The sequence below is a fragment of the Crocodylus porosus genome, unplaced genomic scaffold (assembly GCF_001723895.1).
Source record: "Crocodylus porosus isolate Cpor-Errol unplaced genomic scaffold, CroPor_comp1, whole genome shotgun sequence".
Lineage (NCBI taxonomy): Eukaryota > Metazoa > Chordata > Crocodylia > Crocodylidae > Crocodylus > Crocodylus porosus.
In genome coordinates, this window is record NW_017728937.1 from 6,483,756 (window position 1) to 6,509,896 (window position 26,141).

Sequence of the window (26,141 nt, forward strand, 5' to 3'; positions counted from 1 at the left end):
GATCCACTCTCCTCCCTTTCTTGAAGATCGGCACCACATTGGCCTTCTTCCAGTCTTCGGGCACTACACCAGAGCACCAGGAGTTTTCACCAGATGAGCTGAGTTGAGCCCCATACAGGCAGCATGGCCCCAAGTTCTTCACTTGCAGCTGAGACTACTCCTATCCCGTGCCCACTACCAACCTGGGCTGCCAACCTTACCCTGTCTGCCACGCTGCTGGACCCTGCACCTAATCCCAGCCTCAGTGCTCAAGCTGGTGCTACTAGGGACTTTGCCAGAGTACATCACCTCCTGCCCAGGCCCAGCCCTGCTGTGTCACACAGCTCTCCACTCCCCAACCATGACACAGAGGGAGTGGACATGGCTTGGGGCACTGAGGACCTTAGTAGGGTATTATCAGGGCTTTCCCCAGTCCTGAGGAAGGTAGTACAGAAGGGGACAGCTCTGCCCTAAAAATCTTTATGTTTAAGCTAGATAGGACAGACTCAGTGGCTTGCCAAAGACCTGGGAGTCATAGGATGGGCCAGTGCCCAGGCATGTAGAGTACCCTGGTATGGCTACCCACCTTATGAGCAGGGAGAGGGTGTGGTGAGCACTGAGCCAGCCTAGCAGAGTGTTGCCCACCTCCACCCTAGGCTCTTCATTGCTATTTTCTCCCTGTCCAGCCATGTATTAACTCTCTGAAGCCTGAGGCCATGTGCTCTGGCCCATGATCTATAAAAAAAAATGGTCCCCATTCCACTACCCACATTCCTTGCCAGGGACTTGCCATGGTACCCACCCTACCCCCCTGCTGCACCACTCCACTGCCATGGGGGCTGGCTCAGGTGAGGTGGCACAGGAGTCCTGGTGTCCCCAGCAAGGGGAAAATTGTGACCAACCTCATTCTTGGACTCAAAACTGCCCTGAGTGGGCAGAGGCTCCTGCTCCTGTCCGTTCCCTCCCCCCCACCCGCCCTTTCTCAAGCAGCTGGGATCCTGGGAATGAATCTACCCACCTTTTCCACAGTGCCCCACTCAAGCCAGAAAAGCCTTAGTTTGGGGCTGACGTGGGTGTTGGAACTCCAAAGCAGATGCCCTTACCTTCAGGCCCAGCCAGCAAGGACCAGGCCATCCCTGCAAAAGCAAAGCCTAGTGCCTGGCCAGTATGCTCGATCAGGGCCGACAGGCAGAGGCCTACAGTTACATGCAGTAACCTTGACTGTTCATGGTGTACAATACCATGCATGTGTCCAAGAAGGCAGTTTTCTTGAACTGTCTCACAGGAGAACTGCTCTTCTGGTATGGTTCAGTACCCGCCAAGGTGCAGCATTTTATGGAAATGGGAGTCTTCCTTTTAGCTTGCCCCAAGGGTCTTATGGCTAAGGGCAGGCAAAACTTGGGGGCATCCAAACCCCGAGCCTCTGGGTTTGGGCCTGCAAGTAGGATGCCCGCCAAAGGTTTTGGAAACATCTGAAGCCCCAGGTGGGATGGAGGATGTTTGCCAGTAGTAGGGCCATTTATGGTGCTGGACTCTTGGATTTGGAATTAGTTTTGGCTGTTTTGGCCTTGGATACAAATTTATATATATATTAAAAAAATAAAATACCTTACTATTCTCTCCACCCCAGGGGTCTGAAAGAGGCACAAACCACAAGCTCCAGTGCTTGCTTACTCACTCTGGCACAAGTAAGAAGCATCCGTCTCCCTTTCCCCCCAACCAAGTTCACATAGTGGGGCACCCTAGGCTCAACTCCCTTTGGATGATGCTGGGCCATAGACCCAAAGGCTCAAGCAGCTGATGCTGGGATGAGTCCAGCCTGGCCTCCTCCTGCTGTGTGGTGCAGGGAGAGCTTCACTAAGATTTGTTGTCCCCAGTACACGTATAAGCTGCAATGTCACAGCAGCACTCACACCTGGCACCATGCTTGTCCCTCTGAAAGCCTTGACCTATGCAGGCCTAGCAGTCCCTGCCTTTGCTAGCTCCAACAAGCCTATGACCAGTGGGGTCTCAGCTAAGCGGAACTCCAGCACTGCTAGGTCAGCGCCAGGTGTTGTACATGTGTAAGAGGCAGGGCCTGCCCTAAACAGATGAGAGGGGGTGGGCAAAAGAGGCAGGGACTTTGTCCAAGGTCACTCAGCAGGTCAGTGGCAGAACGAGGAGCAGATGTTCTGTTTGACTCCAGTGCTCTATGTATTAGACAACACTGCTCCCTTCCCATCCCTCCAGCATAAAACCCCAGAAATTTCCCCTCCCAAGGAAGAGGCAGGAGGCATGTTCTCTGACAGCAACTATTATTGCACAGAAGTTTGTGCACACCTGCCTTCTAGTATATACAGGCCTCCTGCAGGCTGGGTAGCAGTCAGGGTACTGTTGCCAAATGCTGCACTCCCAGTAGGCACAGAGGGCTGGCCTTGCTCCATGCTGCTTTAGCTGTGCCAGTGTGCAAAACAATGCTGTGTGGACCTGAGCCACAGTCATGGCCCTACATGCAGCTTTACCCCAGGATCTGCCCTTAAATGTAGTATCCACCAGCCCACAAAGCCACAGGCCAGGGTGGGCTCTGCTTGCAGTGACACAGGCAAAGCCAGTACTGGCTCGAGGGAGTGGGGAAAAGAGGAAGATGTTCTTATATACATGAGGTGCCAGTCTCCCCCAGCTCAGATGTAGACCCCATCCAGGGCCCGTCTCAAGCTCCCACTCAACAGGTGGAGTTCAGGGTCTGGAATTTTTCCCGCAGGTTCTTCACCAGGCCCTGGTGACCAACATCTGGCTTGTCCCAGAGCATGGGCCTCTGGGGCTGGCCCTCTTCATCCTCCCACTCTTGCTGGGGGCAGCCATCCAAATCCTGGTAGACCTTGCAGCGCTCCGCCACAGCCTTGAGGGAAAGCTTCTCTCGGGTGGTGGGTGAGCGGATCTGCACATAGCTTTCAGCATCGGGTGGCACCTTCTCCAGCACAATCACACGTTGCTGGTTGTCCAGGCAGGTCTCCGCAGCAACATACAGTGCCCCATCACTGTGTTGCCGCTGGTGCTGCCGGCTCCCAGTGCTGGGCTCCGGGCCCTGCTCGGCACTCCGGCTCCGCTCAGCTGCCAGCCATGATTTCTCTGTCGCTCGCCCGCTCCGGCCTGCCTTCCCCGAGAGGGCTCCTGGTGGCCCCTCTGCCATCTTCTCTGGTGCTGAGCGGCTCCTGTTCACTGGGGGAGGCCTACATGGGCCAAAGCCTGCCTCACTGGACTTTCCAAAGGAGTACTTGGAGCGCAGCTCTCGGACGTCAGGCCAGCTGAACTTCTCAGCCAGAATGGGGCTAAGTGGACTGTGGGAGGCCAAACTGGCTGGGGAGACTGGATGGGAACTGGTGGAAGAGGGACGCCGGGGTGAGGACGAAGTGGAACGTGGGGTCAGTGGGCTCTGCTCCGGGATCACCTCCTGCTCATAGGTGAGGGACAGTGCTGGCTTCTGCTTGCCTGAGGAGAGAAACAACACAGCACTGAAGGGGTGAGTCATGGCTTGACCTCCCTCATGGGAAGACTCACCTTGAAAGGGCTCACACTGTGCCCATGGGTATGACTGCACAGACATAAAACACGTGCATGAACATGTGTCAGCCACGGGGTGCAGACCTCTGGCCACAGAACTGGACCCGAGCCAATTTCCAGTCAGCCAAACATTTTTCTTTTCCCGTAAATGAAGCTCTGGGGCAGCTAGCTCTTTCAGTTGTAAAGTTACAGGTCCCCTCCCTGACGCTACATCACCCCTAGGTGAGATTCTTGGCTGCTCTGGCTCATACAAGCCCTCCCACCCAGCCCATCACCCAGAGAAGCCCCAGCATCACTGCCCCATGAAATCCCTCTCATAAGTACTCCAGGGAGTTCCCCTCTCAGTGCCCCAGGATCAGCCCAATGCCCTAGGCAGCATCCTCTGCTCTACGTGTCCCCCAGCCAAACACCCCAGAAGCCCTCAGTTCACCAGCCCAGACCAATCCATTGCCCAAGGGTCTCCCCACATTCATCAACTCATGACTACCCCCCTTAGCACCTTGGGAATCTGTTTCCTCCTCCTCTGCCTCTGGTTGTGTGTGGTGCAGCAGGACGGGCACACTGCTCGTGTCCTCTTCCAGCTCAGTGAGATGTCTCTGCAGGACTGGCTTGTGCCTCTTGATCCGCAAGCTGTACTGGCGTGCCAGCTGGTACACCCGAGTCTTGGTACGCTCACACAGCTCAGCCTCCCCAGCAGGTGAGAGCTGCAGGATGCGTGGGTGCAGCAGGGGGGGCTGGCCCAGCTCACTGGTGCCCAGCTCCTGTGCCAGCCTCTTCAGGTGGCAGACCATCCTGGGGGGTGCTGACCTCTCTGTGGGAGACCTGCTCTCAGGTGAAGGCACAGTGGACTCCTCTGTGATAGCACTCAGGTCATCATCCTCCAGGATGAGGAGAGGCTCACGCGTGCCCAGGCCATTTTCCTGGCTCCTACCCATGGGTCGCTCAGTTCCACCTGTGGTGGTGCCAGTGGCAGTGCCAGCCCTACCCACTGCCAACTGCTCCCTGTCCCACTCCTTCCAAGACTTGCCTTTCTGCTTATCCATCCCCTCCCAGACCTTGATCATCTCTGAGGGTGGCCTGAACTCCTCATCAGTGATGGGGGCTGGGCCACCTGCCTCAGGCTGGCCAAGGGGAGCTGCAGGGAGGCCAGAGAACACCCAGGCAGCTGTCCTGCTGCTGGTGCCATCAGCCATGCTGCTGCCCAGTCTCCCATGGGCAGCATTAGCAGTATCCTGGCTGGCTGCTGCCCATGGCAGGCTGTCGATTCGGAAGACAGAGTTTTTGACCAGCCCCTTGGGGATGTAGGACAGGCTCTCCCGGCGCTTAATGCTGAAGCTGGCATCCTGGTGCTCGGCCTGGTCATAGTAGCTCTTGATCTTGTCCAGCAGGAGCCGGTCCTGTTTGGAAAGCATGGATTCTTTCCTGCGGCAAGAGGCTCGTTCAGGCTCCTGGAGGCTGGGTGAGGCAGCCCTGCTGCGGGCAGCACTGTGCAGCTGCTGGCCCTCTGCCGCCATCTCCAGAGGCAGGAAGCAGCTCTGGGCATCGCTGCTGCTGCCACACCGTTGCCCCTTCTCACTGCCCTCAAGACTCAGCATGCTGCTGCTGCGGCTAACCAGTCGGGGTGTGGGGATGCCTGCAGATGCCCTGCCCTCATCCAGTGCCAGGCTGCTACGCCGGGAGAAGCTGCTGACAAACCTCTCAGCAATGATGCTGGCCTGGTCCAGCACAGAAGGTGGGAGGATGCCCCTCGGGGGATGCAGGGCTGCATCTTCATTATCATCCTCCTCCTCACTACTCAGGGTTTTGAGCTCCTCTGCATTCTCTGAAGCGGCAGGGTCTGCATTGTTAGGATGCTGGTCCTTTTCCCCTTCTTTGTGCTGGGCTGGCAGCACCAGCTCTGGGGTGCAAGCCGACTCCAGGTCTGAGCAGGTCTGAGCCAGGCACTCTTCCTTAATAAGTGACACCTCCTGAGTTTCTTCATGCTCCATGTCAGTGGCAGCCTGGGGAGCAAGACAAAAAGATGGAGTGCATACAGGGGGCTGCTGCCATCAAGCAGCACCTCCTTTGCCCTAATCTCACCCCAAGAGGCAACTTTCAGAGTGACATCCCAGGTTATAAAGGAACTAGTACACAACAGTTATGTTTGACACAAGGGCTATAGAATGGCCTAACGTGACCAGTCCCCCCGTATGGGCTCTGTGAGCCACGAGGCTGACTGCCCGCCATGGTTGACTTGCTGTCTGAACTCTGGACATCCCCACAGGAATGGCCAAACTTGTTCTGAATTCTCACTAATGTTGGGCTAAAACTTTTCTGCCACCTTCTCATTTACCTAAAATAGTCTTCCTCCGGAACAGAGAAAAATGGGATCTGGGTTTTGAAGGCACAGGAGAGCAGGCCAGCTACAGACACAAAAATTGGCAGCTCCCATGGCCTGGAAGGGAAGGGAGTGCTGGCGATTGTTACGGGAGGCATAACGAGCCATGGCTTTTGGGTTCTCGCCTCAGCTTTGAGAGGGGGAGCGGGACTCAAAGGGGTCAAAGCAGCAGGGATTAGGGGTCAGAATGCCTGAGTTCTAGCATCAGTATCAGGAAAGCACTCCCTCCAGTAATTAGAGTAGTGGACAGAGTCAGGATGACAGCTTTTCCCCCAGCTTGGCTGTAATCTCACAGGTTTATCTTGCACCTCTATGCCTCAGCTTCCCTGTAAGCAATGCAGTGGGAATCAGACAGGAAGCTGTGATGAGAAAAGTTTTTGCAGAACCAGAATGTGCTACCTCCGACTGCCAATGCGCACAGGGAGCACCCTGGAAAGTGTTTCCAGCTCTGCCATGGGCTGCTGACAGGCACAGCAGGGAAGGAACATGGTGGTCCTGTTCTCTTGGATATTTGTGCTGGGAGCTCATGGGCACAAGGATGGTAAATGAAGAGCCCAGAGCAGCTGGAAAATCCTCAATTCAAGTCTGGCTCTGGGCATCTTCTGGGCAACAGGTCACTGGACTATCAGGACCCCTGGGCCCTGCCCTTATTCCACAGCCCTTTCCACCCTGTGGGTGTCTCAAAGGCCATTCTCACCATTGACAAACAGCCACCTCTGGGGCAGGCTGCGGGTCATGCGTACAGCCACGTTCCTCCAGTGGAACAGCCAAATGAGGCAGGCAGGCAGAATGATTCTAGTGCCCCAATACTGCACCTTGGCCACAATGCCAGGGCTCACCCCTTTCCTCTAGCGCAGGGGTTTCAAACATGCGACTGCAGGCCAGATCCAGCCCATAAAGTTGCCCTATTCAGCTTGCCAAATTACTGGTGGGCCACCAGAAGGGGGGTGGGAATAGCCTACCCCAGAGCCTGAGGGCCCTGATGGGCATGGTAATCAGCAGCAGGAAAGTGAGCAAGGGCTGACACAGCCCCAGTTGCCATCCAGCCACTTCACCTGTCACCAGTGCCCCTGCTTCTAGAGGCTGGGCTGGGGACTACAGGGCTGCTCTGGGTAAAACCATGATGGTCCCAGCTCCAGGGAATTGGTGCTACTTGACCGCCAGTGGTCCTGATAAAGCCTATTTTGTTTACGTGCACAGGCACCTTTCCCCTGCTGAGGGCTGGGACTGCCAACAGCACCCACTCTGTGCCTGTGGGGGACAGTGCAGCCAGGGGGCAGAGGGAAGTGCAACACAGGACACACTGCCACAGGAGCACTGATGCAGCCTCCTAGCACAAGGTCTAGCCATTGCCTAAAGGGATTGCTCTCTGCCCTGAGGGCAGGTGCAAAAACAAGGCCTACTCAGCTTTGCTTACTCACCTCTGGGTCATCTAATACCCTCTCCATGCTGTGGTGCTTCTCACAGCTCCTGGGAGACTGGCTGGCAGTCCTCTTGCAACCCTTGGGTCCTGCTGGCATACAGTGTCCCTTGTCCTGAGCCAAAACAGAAGGAAGGCTTCACACAGCTGGCCAGATGGGTGTGCCCAAACATGGGTATGACTCACCCAGGACAAAGGTGCCAGCCCCTGAACTCAAAAGACCAGGACAGCAGAGACACCAGGCAGCCCCTACGACCTCTCTAGGTCAGCATCTGCAGCTGCCAACCGCTCCACATGTCCAGCCTCCAGAGGCTCTGCAGCCCGAGCCTCCAGCAGACAACTGTCTTTTTAGAGGGGATGCGTTTTTTCTCCATACAGGGCCAGAGCTCTGAGGAAACCAGATAAGCCTCGCATCACAACAGACAGACCTGTGGAGAGGGGCATCCCCTTGAGTTCATACCCTGCACCATCCAGTTAATCTCTTCAGCCCCAACCCAGGAATCAGGTTAGGCTGGGAGGAAAATGGAAAGCACGCTGGTTATCATGCAGCCACTCCACCTTGGCTACAGCAGGCAGGGAAGGGTTAGGAACAGAGAGGGGCACAAGCTTTGCTCCAAAAGCCAATGGCCCTACAGCTGTGGTGACCAGCTTGCTCCAAAGCCAGGACCAAGGTTGGATCTTCACCCCTAAGCACAGGAGAGTGGTCTGGGCCTGGTGAATGGAAGGGAGGTTAGAGAGTGGCAACAGGATGGCAATTCCAAGCCATGCATCAGGGCAGCATGTAGAGAGAGGTTGAAGAGAGATGCTTCAAAAGGGAAAAGCAAAGTGTTGTCCTGAGAATGCCAGCAGTGCAGTGCTGCCAGCAGGCAGCTGGCCAAGTCCACTACCTGCTCCTCTCCCACTGGGCCCTCCTCCGCCTCAGGCCCTGCTTCCTTCTCGCTGCTGTCACTCCCTGACAGCTCCTCCAGGGAGTTCTTCCCAACAGCCTGCTCCTCCTCCTTCCCAGAGGCCTCTTCCTCTGTCTCCTCTGCATCCCTCTCAAGCTCAGCCTGTTGCTGTAGGCTGCTGGGGGGCTGCAAGGGCTCCCCAGTGTCCAGGAAGCCTCCATCACTGTCTGTATGCTGTTTGAAGTACAAACAAGCCCTTAGCTCCACCTCATCTGTGGGTTGCTAGAGCGCCTGGCGGGGTGGGGTTAGTAGCTGTGCTCGGGGTCCCAGCCCAATGGCTCCCACTCCCCAACACCCAAAACCATGTGTTGACTCCATACTCCTACAACAGGTAGGGGACAGCTGGAACACAAAGCAGGGCCAGAGCACAAGCATGTGTGCACATGTGCACAAGGACAGGTGGCATGCATGTGATGGGAGCATGGCATTTGAGGGTACTGGGGGCTGGAGTGTCACAGGCTCACAGGCCAAAGTTTCAAGGAAGGAGCCTTACAATGAGGTATGCCTGTTCCAGTGCCACCTAGAGGGAGAGGGGCCCCTTCAGACTGGCACCACAGAGACCTCTGTGCCCTCCCATAGTTCCCCGTCTACTCTTGGATCTCACCTTCAGTCCTGCTGTGCATCCCCAGCACATGGAAGAGAGGAGACAAGCCATTAGCAAAAGGATTGCTGGGCACGACAGCTACCCACCACACTGAGTTCCAGGACAAAGGAGGCAAGCCCCATCCCCTCCTCCAAAGAGCCCTTTCCCACTGCCTTCTTGTCCGCTGCCCCCTCAATTGTTACCAAGGAAGGGCTGCCAGCCCTGCAGTCGCCTGGCTCCTGGAACACCTTGCTCCCTATGGATGTCAGCAGGAGCCCCTGTGGAGGGGGACAACATATTGGGTGGGCAATGGCCCCTGCCTGGGAATGGAAATGCATCACTGGGGTCAGACAAGTTCATGGCACGTGTAGCTAGGGAAGCAAGGATGGGGGTGCATAAACATTGCTATCATCTGCTGTATGGATCATGCCAGATTTGTGCCAGCCTCCAGGAGTCAATAACCTTCAAAGGCTCCAAACCAAAGAGGGAAAGGGAGCTTTCTGGGTAGGTCAAGGGTGCCCATTCTCTAAGACTGGAAGAGATTGAGGGTGTCCTTGGCAGGAAGGGGGAGATGGGAGGGGTCGTCTAAGCTAGTTGCTCAGTGTGTGGCCCTGAAAGGTGACTGTGCTAAGATGAAAACATGCAGGAGGCAGCACTTCCCCTTGGACCCTCGGAACAGCTCTGCTGAGAGCTGAGGATGCTGCAAGCAGATCTTATCTGCCTCATCACTGTTGCAGCAGTACCCCCACTGTCTGCCTGCTGCACAGCAGGGGAGGGTGGGGAAGAGCACTGGCTATGGCCTCCCTGAAAGCTATGGGAACCCTAAGACCAGAGCTCATAACCTGACCTGTGGCAGTCCAGGAAAAGGAGAGTGCCCTTTCTCCACAGGCCTCAGGTGTGGGGAGTGGTGGGGAAGCCCCCCTTCAGCTGCCTAGATTCTTTGGCCTAGTTTAGGTCACAACTGTCTGCCACCAGCCAGCAAATCAGCCTAGTTGAAGATCACTGAAGCATGAACCAGGGACTGAGGGGAAGGGACACCCAACCTGTGGGGATTCCCATGGCTCCATGGCCAACAGAGATTCCCCAACCCAGGAAAGCAGAGCTGTAGTTGGTGTATCATCCCAAGGAACCAGCACACCCCCAAAGCACCAGAGGCACCTCAGATGGATCTGATCCCTTTTGTTCCACTGAGGGGGCAGAGTAGGCAAGTGACGACCTTAAAGCACTCAGCATGCCCCATATCCCCCAGTGCTGAGCATGTTGCTTGTGCTCAAGCCAGGCCTCAGAGGCTGAAGCCTTGGGACCAAGGGCTCAGTCCCACTCCACTGTGGCACTGACAGTGTCCTCACCCCCTGCTTTACCTGTGGCTAGTTAGGGTGCTCTTGGGGTTTTGAGGCACTGTGCTGAATAGTTATGAAATAGGGTTGCTTGTGAAGTTTTGAGAACAGGCTAGACAAACACGGGTCTAGGATGGTTCAGTCAGGGATGATCCTGCCCTCAGCATGCTTTGAAGAGATGACCTCCTGAGGTCTCTCCCTATTTTTCTGATTCCTATGACTGCACAAAGGTGGACTGGCCAACATGACAGGTGCAGCTTAGCAATGATGCCAGAGGCCCAAGGGTAGGTGGGAGAAGATGGGCATCTGTACCCAACTCCCCCCACCTGCCCTTATGCTGTGCTGCTGGCTCCATTGGCCTGCACAAAAGGCCAGTGGAGCCAGCAGCACATGCTGGGCTCAGCTGTGTCTTAAACTATGATGGCCATACTGCAGAGCCCCAGCGGCAGCCCCCTAACTCTGCCATTTGCCTCTGTCCTCCCAGTGTGTAGGGCAGCGGTCTTACTTACCTTCAGCACCGAGTTGCTTGAGAATCTGTTTGGATGGCTCTGTATGAAGAAGAAAAGTGTTATCAACTGGGCTGCTGTGATCCAATCCCCAGGACCCCTGGCTGAGGACCCCACCTTCACCCCACAAAGCTCAGGAAACCAGCTTTCTCCCCAGCACACCGGCAGTCAGACACCAGAACAGAGCCCTTGAAGCAGCATCAAATGGCACTGAGCCCCAGAACATGCCCCCAGCATCAGCCATCTGCTCTTAGTAACAAACTACAGCTGTATCCTAGGTCAGCTCAGCCTGGGGATGTGTGTTAGCCAGACCATTCCCCACTGTGCAGCAGTGGATCAGTTTCACCCCCATGATCAACACCGAGCCCCAGACACTGCATGCAGTACTCCTGACATCCACACCCAATGATGCCCTGGGCCCCTGCTCGCACCAGACTTCCTGCGGCCAGTACGCCCAGGCACCATGCAGCCCTGCGGTCCGTTGTACTGGGGGAGCTTCTCAGCACGGGAGCAGTAGTGGAAAGGTTCTAAGGATAGGACAGAGATCTATTAGAGCCTGGCATACGCTTTGGCCTCCCCATGGTGCAGTGATTACACACACCCTGTTTGCATGGCACTGGCAACAGAAAATGGAGTATGGCTTGCCTCACCATGTTTCAGGGCTGCTGACCTCATCCTGAGATCCTCTTACAACCAGGCCCCAAACCTGTCTTGGCAGCTATAGGTCTGGCACCAGACTCCATGCAGTGTTCAGCACCTAGGACCCCAGGGCTTCAGAAAACCCAGAACCTGATGAAGCCCATGCTAGTGTGGAGATGGGAGGCAGGGCTGGGACTCTATAATGGTGCCACAGGTCAGAGGCAGAAGTTTATAGGGGTATGCAAGGATGGAGAGAAACTGGGGACCATTCTCTGGCATCCTATGCCAAGGAATGGCAGGAGAATTTGCTTGGTGCTCCTGGGGCAGGGGACTTAATGAGACCCACAATTAATAGAAGTTCATGAAGTGGGGAGAGGGAGTAAAGTGCTAGCTTTAATTCAGGAAGTGCCTGTAAATGGAGTGGGGAGTAGTTACTCCCTATGGGCCCCAGTGCCCCCAGCACAGGACTGAAGGGCACCCAAAGTTGATAAGTGACAGGCAGAGCTGGGCAGGTCTTTCAACTGGACGTGCGGTCATTCACCTGGCCCCAAAGAGTGCTGTGACAGAGCCTTGGACTTCACTTTGCCTGGGTACCCAGCAGGCTGAGCTCAGGCTGGTCAGAGGGGTTGGCTGGGGCCCTGCTGGGGGTGTTCATTCCCTTTTCTGCCAAAATGTGCACCTTATTTCTAACCTACAGTCTGCTGGCCATGAACCCCCTCTGACAAAGCATGTGCCCACATTTCCCACTTCAGAAAGTTGCATATACAAGATAATGGCTTTCCACTGCTATTCTTTCAGTTCAAGCAACACAAGTCTGCGAGGAGAAGTGAGAGGAGCCTAACTTGCTGATGACTTATGTGAGCAGTGATGGACTTCATAACCTGTCAATTTTCTTTGAAAACCAAAAAGAAGTGATGCCATAAAATGTAGGTTAACATATTTTAAGGAGGCAAAGTCAAGTACAGAAACATCTGGTTGAAAGTTGCCTGTGCAGCAAACTGCACTCCTTAGGGCATCTGCATTACAACATAGTCTTTGATGACATGATCATGCACTGATCCCTGCCCAAGATAGATGGGGATCAAAGAATGGAAGGGGGAAGGGCACAAGGGATTAATCTAAAGCCTCCAGGCCTCCATCCAGCTGTTGCTACTCATATCACTCCAGCTTTCAGCTGGGGTTTCTGTGCTCTTCCTCCCTCCCCCAGCTTCCAGTTCCTGCCCCCACCCCAGCCTCTTAGAAGTTGGACAGCCATACCTGAAGCAAATGAAGCAAGAAATGACAGGGAGAGAAAGGATGGGTGTCACAGTTAACATAGTTGAACCTCAGCCTGGAGCACTGGATTTTATTCCTGCCTCTGCCACAGAGCTCCTCTATGATGCTGGGCAAATCACTTAATTCAGATTTTCCCCATGTGATTGAAAACTGTGCACTCCTCATTTTACCCCTTGAGGTCTGAGCTGTAGAAGGGCTGAGCACACCTACCTGCAACTGACCCCAATGGGAGCTGGGCTGTGAACATACTGAGTGCTCTGATCAAGCACTGGACAGTATAGATTGGGCATCCAAAGTCAGTGGGCACATTTGACCACAGTCTCGTTGCACCATAGCTCCTTGCTAGTGAAATGGGATAGCACGACTTCAAGCAGTGAAGTGGGAAAAATTAATTCCTGATGGCCTGGGAAGCACTCAGATGTGCCATCAAGAAGCACAGCAGGAAACTTAGGAGCAGGGGATGAATGGTAGGAGGTAAGAAAGGCAGAGGCTGTACACCACAAAACTACTGTATATGTGCAGCACCTCAAAAAAGCAAGGATGGGCAACGTGCGGTGTATGCTAGAGGCTATACAAAACGAGCTGAGCAGTACGGGATGGGCCTAGTGAACTTCCCTTCAAGTTAAATATTCTATGCACTGAGTAGGGCAGCATGTGACTCCATAGTCAAAGACTGTCTTATAATGCAGGCATATGATGGGCCAAACTGCACTTGCCCTGTGCCTCCACTGGCTCCAGAAAAGCCCCCCAGGACCTTTTCTCCTGGTCCCAGCCTCCCAGCTCCACACCTCTGCCATTTGCTCTTGCAGCAATCCGGAGAAAGCAATGGAGGCCCACAACATTCCAGACCAGGGGCTGGCTCTGTTCAGCCAAAACGAGGTGGGGAGGAACTGCTGCCCACAGAAATGTGCTGCAGGAAGCAAGCAGGCTCTGAGAGACGTATGGCCTGCATCTACAATCTGCTAGGGCAGAGGTTCCCGAACTGTGGTCCGCAGATCAGAGCTCCATCCAGGTTGTTTGCAGAAAGGTTGCGGAACAATTGAGAATATCTGTACTTGTAAAGTTAGACTACTGATATTAAAATATGAGTTGCGTGCTTTGATTTGTAGAACAAAAAAAAAGTTTATTAAGTGGTCCGCTGAGACCCTCAGCAATTTTCAAGTGGTCTGAGAAAAAAAAGAAGTTTGAGAACTACTGCGTTAGGGGAATTCAAGCCAAGTCCAGTCATGATTTGCCACATGGTGCCCCCTGTGGTATTAGTCATCAATCATAGCCACCCAGTCCTCCATCTGGACTGCCATGTCACAGGAAGAAGTCAAGTTCTCTTGCCTCCTAGTCAACCTGAGATTAGAGTGACTTGTCTGGAGCCCAAGCCCTAGCTTCTGCCACCATCTTGGTCCTATGGGCACAGCTCAACTAGACACACTCCTTTGCCTGCTCTGCTTTCACTGCAGGCTGCTGTGCTCACTCTTACAGTACCCCCACCCCCCATGTGCCACAGAGACACAGCACCCTTTCACATCAATTGCTGAAGGGTATGTGTGTCAGATACATAGCCATGGGGCTCAGAGGGCTGGCACCTAGGGAAGGGAGGAGTCCAGTGGGAACTTTCCCAGGCCGTGACCCACGAGGGTGCATCTGAACCGATTCCTCCAAACCATGGACACTACTGCTCCCTTGCCAGGACCCTCTTTCTTGGAGCTGCCTGGAGAAACTCAGGTGCCTAGGAGAGGGACACCAAACTGACCTGCTCTTTCCTTGCAGTACAGACAGGGACCAATCTCCCAAGGCCAGAGACAGTGCAGCCCAGAGCCTGCTGCAGGCTCCAACACCACCCACATGGCTGAACTGAAGGACAGCCAACTTTTGGAACTGCCCCTGCCCCTGCAGCTACCAGATGTAGTTCTGCATACACCAGTGATTTACTGGGCCAGCACAGTTTAGCCAGCCATATGGGTGAGAGTCAATAAGCATGGCATGCTGTTGGTGGCTTGTGGGGACTCCATAGATTGACGGGGGGAATGGGCACACTAACCCTATGACCAGCTGCACCTGTTCCACCACCCCTCTTCTCTTACCTGACTGGCGACGACCTGGCAGGTGCCGGATGTGCACTGGCACCTCATCCATGGGCTGGTTTGACCTGGCTTTCTTCAGCCCCTCTGGGCTGCATCTGTAGCGAGGTGGGTCTGAAGGGGCAGAGAAGAAGCACATGCATGAGGCCCAGCTGAAGTCAGCCCCAGATGTGCTTCAAAACAGGCAACCTGGTGGGCCCAGATGTGCTCCAAAACACATAACTCAGCCATTATGGCCCTCTCTCAGTAGCTGCCCCATGCAGAAACATCACAACTGCCCTATGTGTGCAGAGCCAACCTCTCTGCTCAGAGATGGCTGTTGAAAGTTTCAATGGGCCAGGCATCAGACCCTACAGTGAACCCTTCTTGCATATGGGCAGGGAAGGATGGAGAGCCAGGACACCACATGCCCCAGCTCTCACTCTCAAGACCAGAGGGTGCTTTTCAGGAGTGAGGATTAAAACCCCAGGGCCCTTAGTGGTGGACAAATAGACAGGTGTACAGACAGCCAGCACTTACAGTAGGAGTCCATTTCCAAGATGGCTTCCTTGGCCTAGGAAGGAAGAAGAGCTCTTGGTTAGTGAAGCATGGAGCAACATGCCAATGCCAGAGCACTGGGAGTTTGCAGAGGTGCTTCATCCCCCTTTCAGAAACCCCTGCCCCTGGGCCTGGGCCTCATCCCTGGCACACATCTCTGGCCACATAAAGCACTGTGGTCCCCAGCCTGGCACATTGAGGGTGGTGCATCAGGCCAACTCTGTAGTTTGGGGGGGGTGGGGATGCTGGCTGGGAGTACCAGTCCTCCTCACCTTCTGGGGAATTATGGCATGATGATTCTCCAGAATAAGCCTCTTGATGTGGTGGGTCCATACCCGCTTCTCCTCCACACTCCTGGCCTGAGGCAGAGACATTATGGATTACAAACACCATCAGCTTCCCTTTCCTTGCTCTGAACCCAGCCTAACTTTCCTAACCACTCTAGCCCAGCCCCTGAGCCCCCCTCTCACCCCAGCTTGCCCCATCCAGCTTCACCCCAGGCCTGACCAGCTGTTATGCACCTCCAATAACATCCTGTCTGGCCCTTGGACCTCTCTAAATTTTGCTGCCCAGGCCCTGTGACTGCCCTAGCCCTGCCCAGCCAGCCCCTCACATACCTGAAGGCTGTACTGCTGCTTGCTGTGTTTATAGTGAGTGACACTGAAACACAGCGAGTCTCGGGTGCTCTCAATCAGCATCAAGGAGGAACACTGGGGTGTGGGAGACAGAGGTGTCAGCATCAGGAAGCAGAGCCTCCTCCCTGGAGGCTAGCACAGGCACAGCCCCAAGGCTGCACCACCCAGGCAGCTATTCATTGGCACAGCACTGGGCAAGGCAGCCAGAGAGGTAACAGGGAGCAGCCAGAGCCTAGAGTAGATGGGCTGTGTCAAGAGATGGCTGAGAGCAGATGAAGCATGAGGGGAAGAGAGGCTAAAAGCTTCCCAAGGAACAAGTCTGATGCTAGGGAACAGCTGCCCTGTTTGGGCCTGGGATTTCAGTCCCAGGCTAAGTATGCACTGCAGTGGCTAGCAGGTATTGTCACCAGGTGGCCAAACTACAAGTGAGGCTTTTCCTGTACCCAGAGACAGCCTGCTCTGATGGGAGGTAAAAGGGCATAGGGGGAAGGGGTAGGCAGTACAGTGGGTGGGGAGCCAGTGGGCAGAGACTCCTGTAGCTAGGCCCTAACCCACAAGTGAGCAACAGGACAGCCTGGCAAGAGAAGTCCCCAGACACATGCCCTCACTCCCTGACACTTGGGAGAGGGGGCCCCGAAACCCCCAACCATCCACCAAGCATCACAAGAGAGCGTGAGGCTGCTTGCAGCTGCAGCAAGGTACCGGGATGTGGCTCTTGTAGATAAAGTGGTCCCCACGCTTCTTGGTGATGAGCAGGGTCTTGTCAAAAAGGAAGAAGGCACGCTCGTTGCGGACCCGCTGAACGCGGAAGGTGCCCTCCAGCACCAGCTCCCCATACGTGGTCAGGTCTGGCCCCTTCCAGTTCAGCAGCAGAGACTGGATCTCCTAACCAGGCAAGAGCAACGGTGGGTATGAACACCTTGGTCTAGTTGCTCAGTTCACCCCAGCCATAGTGCTAGGGGGAACGCTAGGCCAGAAACTAGTCTAATGTACTTCAGGGACCCTTGCTGCCAGCCCCAACACAAAAGCCACTACCACATGTGGAAGAGTTAAGTCACCTTTTAGGAGCAGTAGTCTGCATTAACAGGGCTAGAGCCAAAGGTAGGCCAATACTGCTGACCCAGGCCCTGCTGCTACTGCTGCTTTTCCCCCAACCCCCTGCCCTCCGCAGTGCCACTGACCCGCACTGAATTGGTTCTGACATTCCCCATGCCAAACTGCCACCCAGCTCCAAACACTCCCCATACAGAGCTGCCACCGAGATCTGACAGCTTAGTGGGCCATGTGGACCATAAGTTGCTGATCTCTGCACTACTGTCCTTCTGCCTCATTCCCTCCGCCCCGCAGGATTAGGAGCCTCTGTATCCCAAATCCCCATGTGCCTTCATAGCTCCCCACACCTTCCCCTGCTCTCAGTAACCTGCAGGCGCACGGCGTGTTCATGCTTGCGTTTCATGTCGTTGATGTACCAGGCCACGCAGGTCATGGTGTCAATAGCCTCCTCCACCACCTCGTAGCCCGACTCTGCCAAGTCAAAGTGCTTTGCAATCTCCTGAGGGCACAATGGAACATGAGGGCACACCCAGCCCCTCAGCTTCCCAGCAGCTCCCAGCGCCCTACTCAGCCAGCTCCATACCCAGGCCTGCTCCTGCAGCACGTGACCTACTCATACCCTCCCACCTGAGCCTTTAGTTCCCTGCTCCCCAGCCTTCCTCTCTAACAGATACTCATGGCCTGCCCTGACTCAGCCAGGGGGGATTACTTGGCCTGGGGCAGTGGGGGAGTGTGTAATGGGGATGTTCAAAGCGCAAGCCTCAGATGGGGTGCAGCATACTTGTCAATCCTGCAATCATAAGAAAGGAGGGCTGGAAGGGACCTCACAAAGTCATCTACTCCAGCTCCTTATTCAAGACAGGATCATTCCCGACTAAACCATCCAGCCAAGTCTCTTTTGAAAGTTTCTAAGCATGGAGATTCCACAACTTCTCTAGGTAGCCTGGTCCAATGCCTGACCACTCTCACGATCAGAAAGTTCCTCCTAATTTCCAACATAAATTTCCCCATGCTACAGCTTGAGGCCATTGTTCCTAGTCCTGTCCCTTACACAGGGAAAAGCCCAACTCCATCCTCTCTGTAATAACCTTACAGGTATTTGAAGACTGTTATCAAATCCTCCCTCAGTCTTCTCTTCTCCAAGCTAAGTAATCCTAGTTTATTCTGCTTTTCCTCATGTCTCGTCTCCCAGGCCCCTGCTCATTTTTGCTGTCCTGTGCTGGACTCTTTTCAAACTGTCGACATCCTTCTTGAAGTATGTAGCCCTGGACACAGTACTCCAGGTGAGGCCTCACCAGTGCTGAAAAGAGCATAAGAATCACTATCCTTGATCTGTAAAGTGACACTCCTGTTGATACAACCCAGAGTGCTGTTGGCTTTTTTGCAACATGAGGACACTCTTGGCTCATATTCAGTTTACACACTCATAGAAAATTAGGGTTAGAAGGGATCTGAGGAGGTCATCTAGTCCAACCATCTTGTCCTCAAAGCAGGACAAGCCCCAACCATACAATTCCAGCCAAGATTTTGTCTAGCCAGGTCTTAAAAACTTTCAAGAATGGAGATTCCGTGACCTCTCTGGGTGACTTGTTCCACTGTTTTATTACCCTCCTAGTGAAAAAGGTTTTCCTAATATCTAACTTAAACTTCCCTTGCCGCAACTCGAGACCACTGCTCCTTGTTCTGTTATCTGCCACCACTGAGAACAGTCCAGCTCCATCCTCTTTAGAACCACCCTTCTGGTAGTTGAAGGCTGCTATTAAATCCCCGCTTAGTCTTCTCTTCTCCAAACTAAATAAGATTAGTTCCCTCAGCCTTTCCTCATGTGCGCCCCAGCACCCCAACCATTTTTGTCATCCTACATTGGACTCTTTTCCAATTTGCTCACAAATTGGCCCACCAATTTATAGCGGGGGGCCCAAAACTGGACACAGTGCTCCCGATGTGACCTCGCCAGTGCTGAATAGAGGGGAATAATCACTTCCTTTGACCTGCTGGCAACACACCTACTAATGCAGCTCAGTATGCCGTTAGCCTTCTTTGCATCAAGGGCACACTGCTGGCTCATATTCAAGCTTATTGTCCACTGTAATCCCCAGGTCCTTTTCTGCAGAGCTGCTGCTTAGCCAGTCAGTCCCCAGCCTCCACAGGTGCATGGGATTGTTCTGTCCTAAGTGCAGAACTTTGCATTTCTCCTTATTAAAACCTCATAACATTTCTTTTGGCCCAATCATCCAATTTACCAATTTGTCCCCTTTGGGCAGGGGGCTGGACTCGATGATCTCCCGAGGTCCCTTCCAGCCCTAATGTCTATGAAATCTATGAATCCTAGCCATTACCTTCCAGTGTATCTACTACTCCCCCACACTTGGTAGCATTTGCAAACTTGCTGAGGTTGCACTCCATCCCATCTTCCAGGCTGTTGATGAAGATATTGAACAAAACCAGCCTCAGGACTGACCCCACTTGATATCAGCTGCCAACATCTAGTAATCAAACAAGCTATTGATTACTACCCTCTGAGCCCTGGTCCGCTAGTCTATCCAGGTCATCCTGGATCCTAAACCTGCCTTCTGAAGTGTCCAGAATTCTACTCAACTTGGCATTGTCTGTAAGTTTGCTAAGTGTGCACTCAATCCCATCATCCAAATCTTTAATGAAGATGTTGAACAATACCAGACCCAGGGCAGACCCTGAGTAACCCTGTTTGATACCTCCTCTCAAGTAGACATTGAGCCACTGAGGACTACTTACCAACCATGATGATCAAACCAGTTATGTATCCATCTTATAGTATTTTTATCTAGTCTGTATTTCCTTAGCTTGTTGATGAGAATGTCATAGGATACTGTGTAAAAAGTCTTGCTAAAAGTAAGATAGACCATCCCCACTGCTCTCCCCTCCTCCACAGAGCCTGACACCATCACAGAAGGAATTCAGGTTGGTGAGGTATGACTTGTTTTTGGTGAATTCATGCTGACTGTTACTGATCTCACCTTGCTCTCCTCTAGATGCTTCATAATGGATTCCTCAAGAACCTGCTCTGAGAACTTTCCAACTAGAGAGGTCAGGCTGACTGGCTGGTAGTCCCTTAGATCCTCCCTCTTCGCCTTAAAGATGGGTACTATATTTGCCCTTTTCTAAATGGATGGAGGGGCCAGGAGGCAGCAGCACAGGGAAGATACCAGGCAGGCGTGGGCAAGAGCTGGGGTGGGGGTAGTGGACAGGGTGGTGGTGGTGGATGAGGCACCAATGCCAAGAAACTGTTGAGTGAAGACAATGGGGTGGGGGTGGGCAGAGGCTTTGCAGGGCCTAAGGAGAAGGAGGCACTGCTGCCTGGCTTACCTGGAGCAGCAGGTGGTACTTGAGAATCCTCTGGACAGGCTTGAGCAGGTAGGCTCCCAAGGGCAGGGCATGCTGTGTTTGCTCCTGGCACTCACGGAAGAATCTGACCTGTTGCTTGTTCTGCATGCATTCAGTCAGTGCCGCCACTGAGCTGCAAGGATGGGTACTGGGATGAGGGGGGATGGCTAGGTGCCATGGTGAGAAACACAGGGCACAAGCAAGGCTCAGCAGAACCCAGTGGCATCCAGTGATGACAGGTACATACGACATCCTAGGCTGCCAGGGAACAAGTACTTTCCTCCACCATCCTGGAGCACAGATGTGCCCTCAGGTTCTCCCATAGCCATGACACAGGACCTCCCATCTCAGATTAGACCCTGGGGGCAGCAGGCCCCAAATCTATACATGACCGCATGGGCAGCAGGGCAACATTACCTATGACCTCCAACTCAACTCAAGCTCTTGCTCCCAGACCCCCAGCCCTCAGGGAGCACCTGCTACAGGCCAGGGAGGGGACGAGGTTTTCCCCATAAGGCAGCCAGACCGTGTCCAACCCTGTGGCAGTAGAGAGTACCCACTCTGTGTCCACACTTACTTCGGGTAGTTGTTGCAGTACTGCGTGTAGATGTCAAAATCCTGGCTCTGCAAGAAGAATGAGAGGGAGTAAAGCCAAAGAAGGGAGCTCCCCACCACACTGTCTCCTGAGGTTCAGCCCCCTCACCTACAACCCATTCAGTGCCCCAGCCCATCCACCCTGCCACCATGAGGCACCCCATCCACCCTCCTCTCCTCCCTTTCCCACCCAACCCCTGGCATTTCTCCAGCCAACCCCATCCTGATGCTATGACCCCTTCTGCTACCCGGAGTCCTTGCCATCTGTCAAGGCTTCACTGTGTCAGCCATGTGAGCTGGGAGGCCCTCTCCCATCATGACAACTGGCTTCAGTGTCAACCCTTAGCTTCTCAGCTCCCCCATGTAGCACCATGGTGCAATGTGCTACCAGGACATCCCCCAGGGAAGTCATCCATGCCCCACTTACCCTGTCTACAAAGCACCTGGCCACAGCTACTGGGTTGTTGTCACAGCTCTCTAGGTCGTGCAGCAGCTCACTGAGTGGAGAGTGCATTGGTTATGTCTGGGGCAGTACCTGAGCTGTGTTGCCCCCACAAAGTGAACAAAACCCACTAAGAACATACATGCTCAGGATAGGTAGGTACATGGGCTGGGCACATGCTGAAGGCATGCAAGAAAACCCCCAAACACACCATCCAACTGGCCAGTGGGGCATGCGGGATCCAGACATGGTACCCACCTGGGCAGGGCCTTCCAGAGCCAGCAGAGAATCAAAATAGAGCCAGGGTTATGAGACACCAGAGATGAAGTGGCCAGATACTCCCTGCCCCAGACCCCAGCAACTGGCTCTCACTGTGCCAGCCTCAGCAGCCCTTCACTGTGCCATGTTCCTGTCCCAAGCAACGCACAGTCTCTATAAACAGAGTGCCCTTCACCCTTCCCTCAGGGCTTCCTGCCAAAAGGCTCTTAGCTGAGACAGCTTCAGTGTCAAGGGCAGGACCGATGATCACCCACAGAACTGTGGGGAGAGCCCAGGATTGGGTTACTAGGGGGCTGTGCATCAGGACTGGGGGGCCTAGCAGGGCTTGGGGGAGAGGCCAAGGGTGAGATATTTAGGGCTGCAGGGCAGGAGTCACAGGCACAGTCAAATCACCATGGCAGTAAAGGGAGGAAACTGGCTTGGTGCTGGCTCTCCTGCACCACAGGAATGCAGCAGCATTTCTCCCTCTAGAAGAGGGGCGAGAGGAGGGGCCCTGGCTCACCTGCTCAGCTCATAGATGTCTTCTATGTTCCCAAAGAGTGCGCTGACCTGGTCTGGCTGTAGCAGATCCTCCCGCACATCAATGATCTTGCCCAGGTAGCCCTGTAGGATGACCATGATCAGAGGCAGCATAGGCCAGCACCTCCCAAAGGAACTCAGGGCATATTGCAGGCAGTGCCAGGGGACTCCTTGCCCTCCTGGATTACAGCTGCTTCTGACTAGCAGGGAGCTCCACCCTCAGGGCCAGGCTAGTCAACTGGCAGCAGAACCATTCCCCATCCAGGCCAAAGCCTTCCTGTCCCCACCACTGCCCACGGGCAAAGCTGTGTTCTGTACCATTCCAACCCCTGGGTGGGTATTAGGCATCTGGACTTGGGCAGAGCTCCTAATCCTAATCAACATCAGCCCAGATTCACATAACATGCTGAGAACGACCCTTGCCCTAGAGAAGACTGGGTGAGAAACACCACCCAGCACTAAGCCAAACCCCAGCCCCTGAGGCAGTATGAGGGACAGTCTCAAACAGCCATAGTGCAGTTTTCTCCCTCCTTAACTCTTCTTATTGATTAGCTGCTGGGAAACCAAAGACCCTAGGCATCCCCTGCATGGGAGAATGGAGCTCAGAAAAGTGGTAATCTGTGTCAAGCTAGACACTCCACTCCCAATACCAGCCCCTGTGGATGTCAGGAACAATGGGGCGCCTCCCAAAGCCATGCTGGGCCAACGTATATGTTGTACATAGGTATTGAAAAGCCCAGAGTCCCAACCTGGGGAAGGCACTGCCCTGCCTAGCACTGGGGAGTGCTCACCTCCACAATGCTGCGCAGGTCCTGCACATACATGCGCTCTGACTCCACAATCTCCAGCACCACACGCTCCACATAGCTCAGCTCACGGCGGCCAGCAGTGGAGGCCTTGGAGCCATAGGGTGAGAGGGAGTGGGAGCCCTTCTGGCTCAGCCAGCCCCTTGGAGAAGCATTATTGTTACTGTTGTGCAGATGGCTGACCCGCAGAGCACACCCATCCCAAGCTGGTGCCCGGCGCCTCTCTTCCTTTTCCTCCATGGCGTGGCTGGCATGAGGTATCAGGTTCACCAGGTACTCCAAGGCATGCAACCCTGCAGAAGCAGGGACAGGCATCCTGTCATCTCTGCCAATGTTGTCACAGAAGGGGCACTGGACGACTGAGGAAGAGACAGAGGCACTGTGATTAGGAAGCACACAGCCCCAAAGACTCCCCGCTGCCAGCATCAGAGTCCAGGCTCATGGGACACCATATGGTCTCCCAGCCCAGAATAGGGTGAGCAAGGTGGGAGCTGCAATTGAGAGGGACAAACCCATGACATGGAAGTAGAAGCAAAATAGCAGGGCCTTGCCCTGGCATCCCTAGTTCACTTGCTGTGGCTAGGCTGTCAGTGATGCAGAGACCTCACGGCTCCCTGGGGTAGCAGCTGGCATGCATGTTGGAGAAAAAGAGACACTCTTAGTCTCCTGCTGGGCACACAAATCAGTGACCCCTCATGAACACTCTGGCATAGGTGGCATGCCCAGGGCTACTTGACAGGAAGTGGCAGAGATAGCTCTTAATCACAAAGTCATCCCTCTGGGAACACAAATACATACTTATATTCAAAAAGCTGTTGTCTCTTAAGCAGCAAGTGCACCTATTTCACCTCAGCAGCTCTGATGGGCAACAAAAAGGAGCCTTTGCTCAGTCCCTTAGCAGAGCAGAGCTGCTTCAGGTGGCTGAACATGAGGCCTGTGCTGTAGAGCCAGTGGTGAGTCAAGCTCAGGGAGATGTATGGCACTGAAAAGCCTTTGCTCAAGAGAAAGCCAGCAATGGCTGAGGATAGAGGGGCCTACGCCCACCTTGACACACATGCACCTTTCCTCTCCCCCACCTCATACACACACTTTCACCACTTCCCACCCCAAGTCAGAGAGATGGGAACCAGCCCACTTTCCCCTAGAAGGAGCTACCACTTGAGAGCTAAGAAATGCCAGCCCCAAGGGTCAGAAATGCCCCAGCACTGGGGCCCAGGGTGGGCACATTTGACTATACCAATGAGGCTCACACTTTTGGCACTCTAGGTCAGATGAATGGCATGGGGTCAGTCCACGGGCCAGATTGAGCCCGTGTTGCACCCGTTCACCAGGATTGGACCCCGGGACCCTGTACCACCCCTGCTTGGCCAGACCCCAATTCTGGCCAGGCAGGGGTGGCGCAGAGTCCCAGGATGTGATACCCATGCTGTCTTTGCCCAGCCAGAATCAGGCTTTGGGACCACATCACACACACCCCCACCCCATGCCCTGGGATCAGGCCTTGCACCAGTCTGTATGCCCAATCTAGTGTACAGGGCCATGACTTCCAGGGCTCCCCACAGGATTTGTGGAGAGCCCTGGCAGCTGGATGACATGGCTCTGGGGTCTGGATTTGACTCTCAGACCCGGAGTTGAGCATCCATGTCCTATACCCATCACGAGAGCATCAGGCCTACAATGCTACTACAAAACAGGGTTCTCCCACCCCAATCTCCCCAGAAGGGGATGCTCCATTTTCAGGCTCAGGTAATTTGATTCCTCGCAGTGTTGCCACCCCCCAGCAGAGTTCCACATTTTTTGCAGCATACACAACCAGGAACACACCCTCCAGAATAGAGCAGGCGGGCATGTGGCTGCAGGTCTGTGCTGCTCCAGCTCAGGGGCATGGCCTCACTGATCCTTATACCTGCCCCAGTCACCGCTCCCTAGCACCATTCCTGCAACCTGCCTTCAGGGCTTCCAGCCAGGGGGACTCTTACCCCAGAGCCTGGAGATGCACGCTGAAAACCAACCCTTGCTGCCCTTTTCCTCCCAGATAAACATGCTGGTTGCAGACCAAGGCAGCTCAGCTTGTTCCAGCCCAGGCAGTGTGAGCTGGCACCACCGGCCTGGGAGGGAGCAGCCTGCAGGCAGCCGGGAGAGGCTTAGCGCTGCTGCGTCATCCCTGTACCTGGATCTGCTCTGTCACCCTCCCATGCACCCACACAAAGGAGCTGTGCCACACCCAGAGGGGAATTCTCTTCATAAGCTCAGCCCTGGATGCTGGGCTTCCTCTAGGCACCCTCAGCCTTTCCTGCCTTTACTCAAGTCCACAAAAGGGCCATCCCCACTTTTCTGTGCTACAGACATGTGCACAGCAGTCCTCAAATGCAACCAGCTCTGTGAGAGCCAGATAGCACAGCAGAGGGAGAGGGATCTTCAAGCCCTGGCTGCAGAGGTATGTCATGGAGAACGTGAGCTGCTCCAAACTGAGGGGGCCTTGGTTTGCAAGCTACCCCATGCTCTCACTGGGCTCAGGTACCCCCTCAGAGACACAAAGCCCAAGCAGCAAGGGCAGGATGGGAAACAGCAAAGCAAGACGGGTTGGGCTGCTTTTTAAATCCACCCTGGGTCCGAGCAACTTTCTGAGAAGACCCTGGATTTTTCTGGGCAGGTTGCACAGACCTATAGCTGTAATATCTGGCAAATGATTTTCAGGAGCGGAAGCATCCAGCTTGGTGCCTGGGGTTTTAGATCAGCACCTACATCATGCTGAATGTTATGTGGCCCTGTGGACACGACCCAGAAATCAGGGCCTCCCCATCACGCTAGCTGCCACAAAGCTTCAAGGGAGATCATCTCTCTCCCCACCCATTTTGCCAGACACTACCGAGCTGCAAAAGGTGCCCAGGGCCTCAACCCTCAGGAGCACCACACACACCTAAGTTCGCACAGGTCGCAGTTCGCTGCTGGATACATCAGTGTGATGCCACACAGAGCTGCACTGCCATGCATGAAGAGAGCTTTAGAGCCGCCCCCCCGTGGAAGCTGGACACAACCCTCTATGAGGCCCAGAATTGACCCTGTGGGTCTTTGCTGCCCTACACTTACAGCTCCAGCGCAGCTGGAATGAGTGCGCCTTACAGGACTACCATAAGTAGAAAATACCTACAGGGCTCATGCAGAGCTTCACATATATGGTCCCTTTCATAGGGATGAACAGGTGCTTCCCACTCAACAGCCTGGGACAGCATTT

General features: G+C 54.4%; 1 protein-coding gene across 9 annotated transcripts in view; it reads right to left on the bottom strand.

Moving 5' to 3' along the window:
• Positions 1–2,256: 2,256 nt before the first annotated feature.
• PLEKHG3 (pleckstrin homology and RhoGEF domain containing G3) overlaps positions 2,257–26,141 on the bottom strand; it is a 34,385-nt gene continuing 10,500 nt past the window's right edge. The window contains exons 2-21 of one of the 9 annotated variants that reach the window (XM_019547366.1): positions 23,709–23,764; positions 22,892–23,265; positions 22,084–22,184; positions 21,288–21,357; positions 20,844–20,890; positions 20,249–20,399; positions 17,271–17,402; positions 16,553–16,735; positions 15,833–15,925; positions 15,488–15,574; positions 15,198–15,231; positions 14,682–14,792; positions 11,121–11,216; positions 10,693–10,731; positions 9,050–9,124; positions 8,868–8,878; positions 8,204–8,437; positions 7,318–7,431; positions 4,019–5,519; positions 2,257–3,447 (exon numbers count right to left, since the gene is read on the bottom strand). In XM_019547366.1, coding sequence (XP_019402911.1) covers positions 2,681–3,447; positions 4,019–5,519; positions 7,318–7,431; positions 8,204–8,437; positions 8,868–8,878; positions 9,050–9,124; positions 10,693–10,731; positions 11,121–11,216; positions 14,682–14,792; positions 15,198–15,231; positions 15,488–15,574; positions 15,833–15,925; positions 16,553–16,735; positions 17,271–17,402; positions 20,249–20,399; positions 20,844–20,890; positions 21,288–21,357; positions 22,084–22,184; positions 22,892–23,221 — 4,176 coding nt within the window. In that variant the 5' untranslated portion in view covers positions 23,222–23,265; positions 23,709–23,764 and the 3' untranslated portion in view covers positions 2,257–2,680. Of the gene's footprint in view, positions 3,448–4,018; positions 5,520–7,317; positions 7,432–8,203; positions 8,438–8,867; positions 8,879–9,049; positions 9,125–10,692; positions 10,732–11,120; positions 11,217–14,681; positions 14,793–15,197; positions 15,232–15,487; positions 15,575–15,832; positions 15,926–16,552; positions 16,736–17,270; positions 17,403–20,248; positions 20,400–20,843; positions 20,891–21,287; positions 21,358–21,560; positions 21,572–22,083; positions 22,185–22,891; positions 23,266–23,708; positions 23,765–26,141 lie in introns of those variants that run through there. The other 8 variants (XM_019547369.1, XM_019547368.1, XM_019547371.1 and 5 more) reach the window with 8 other exon arrangements.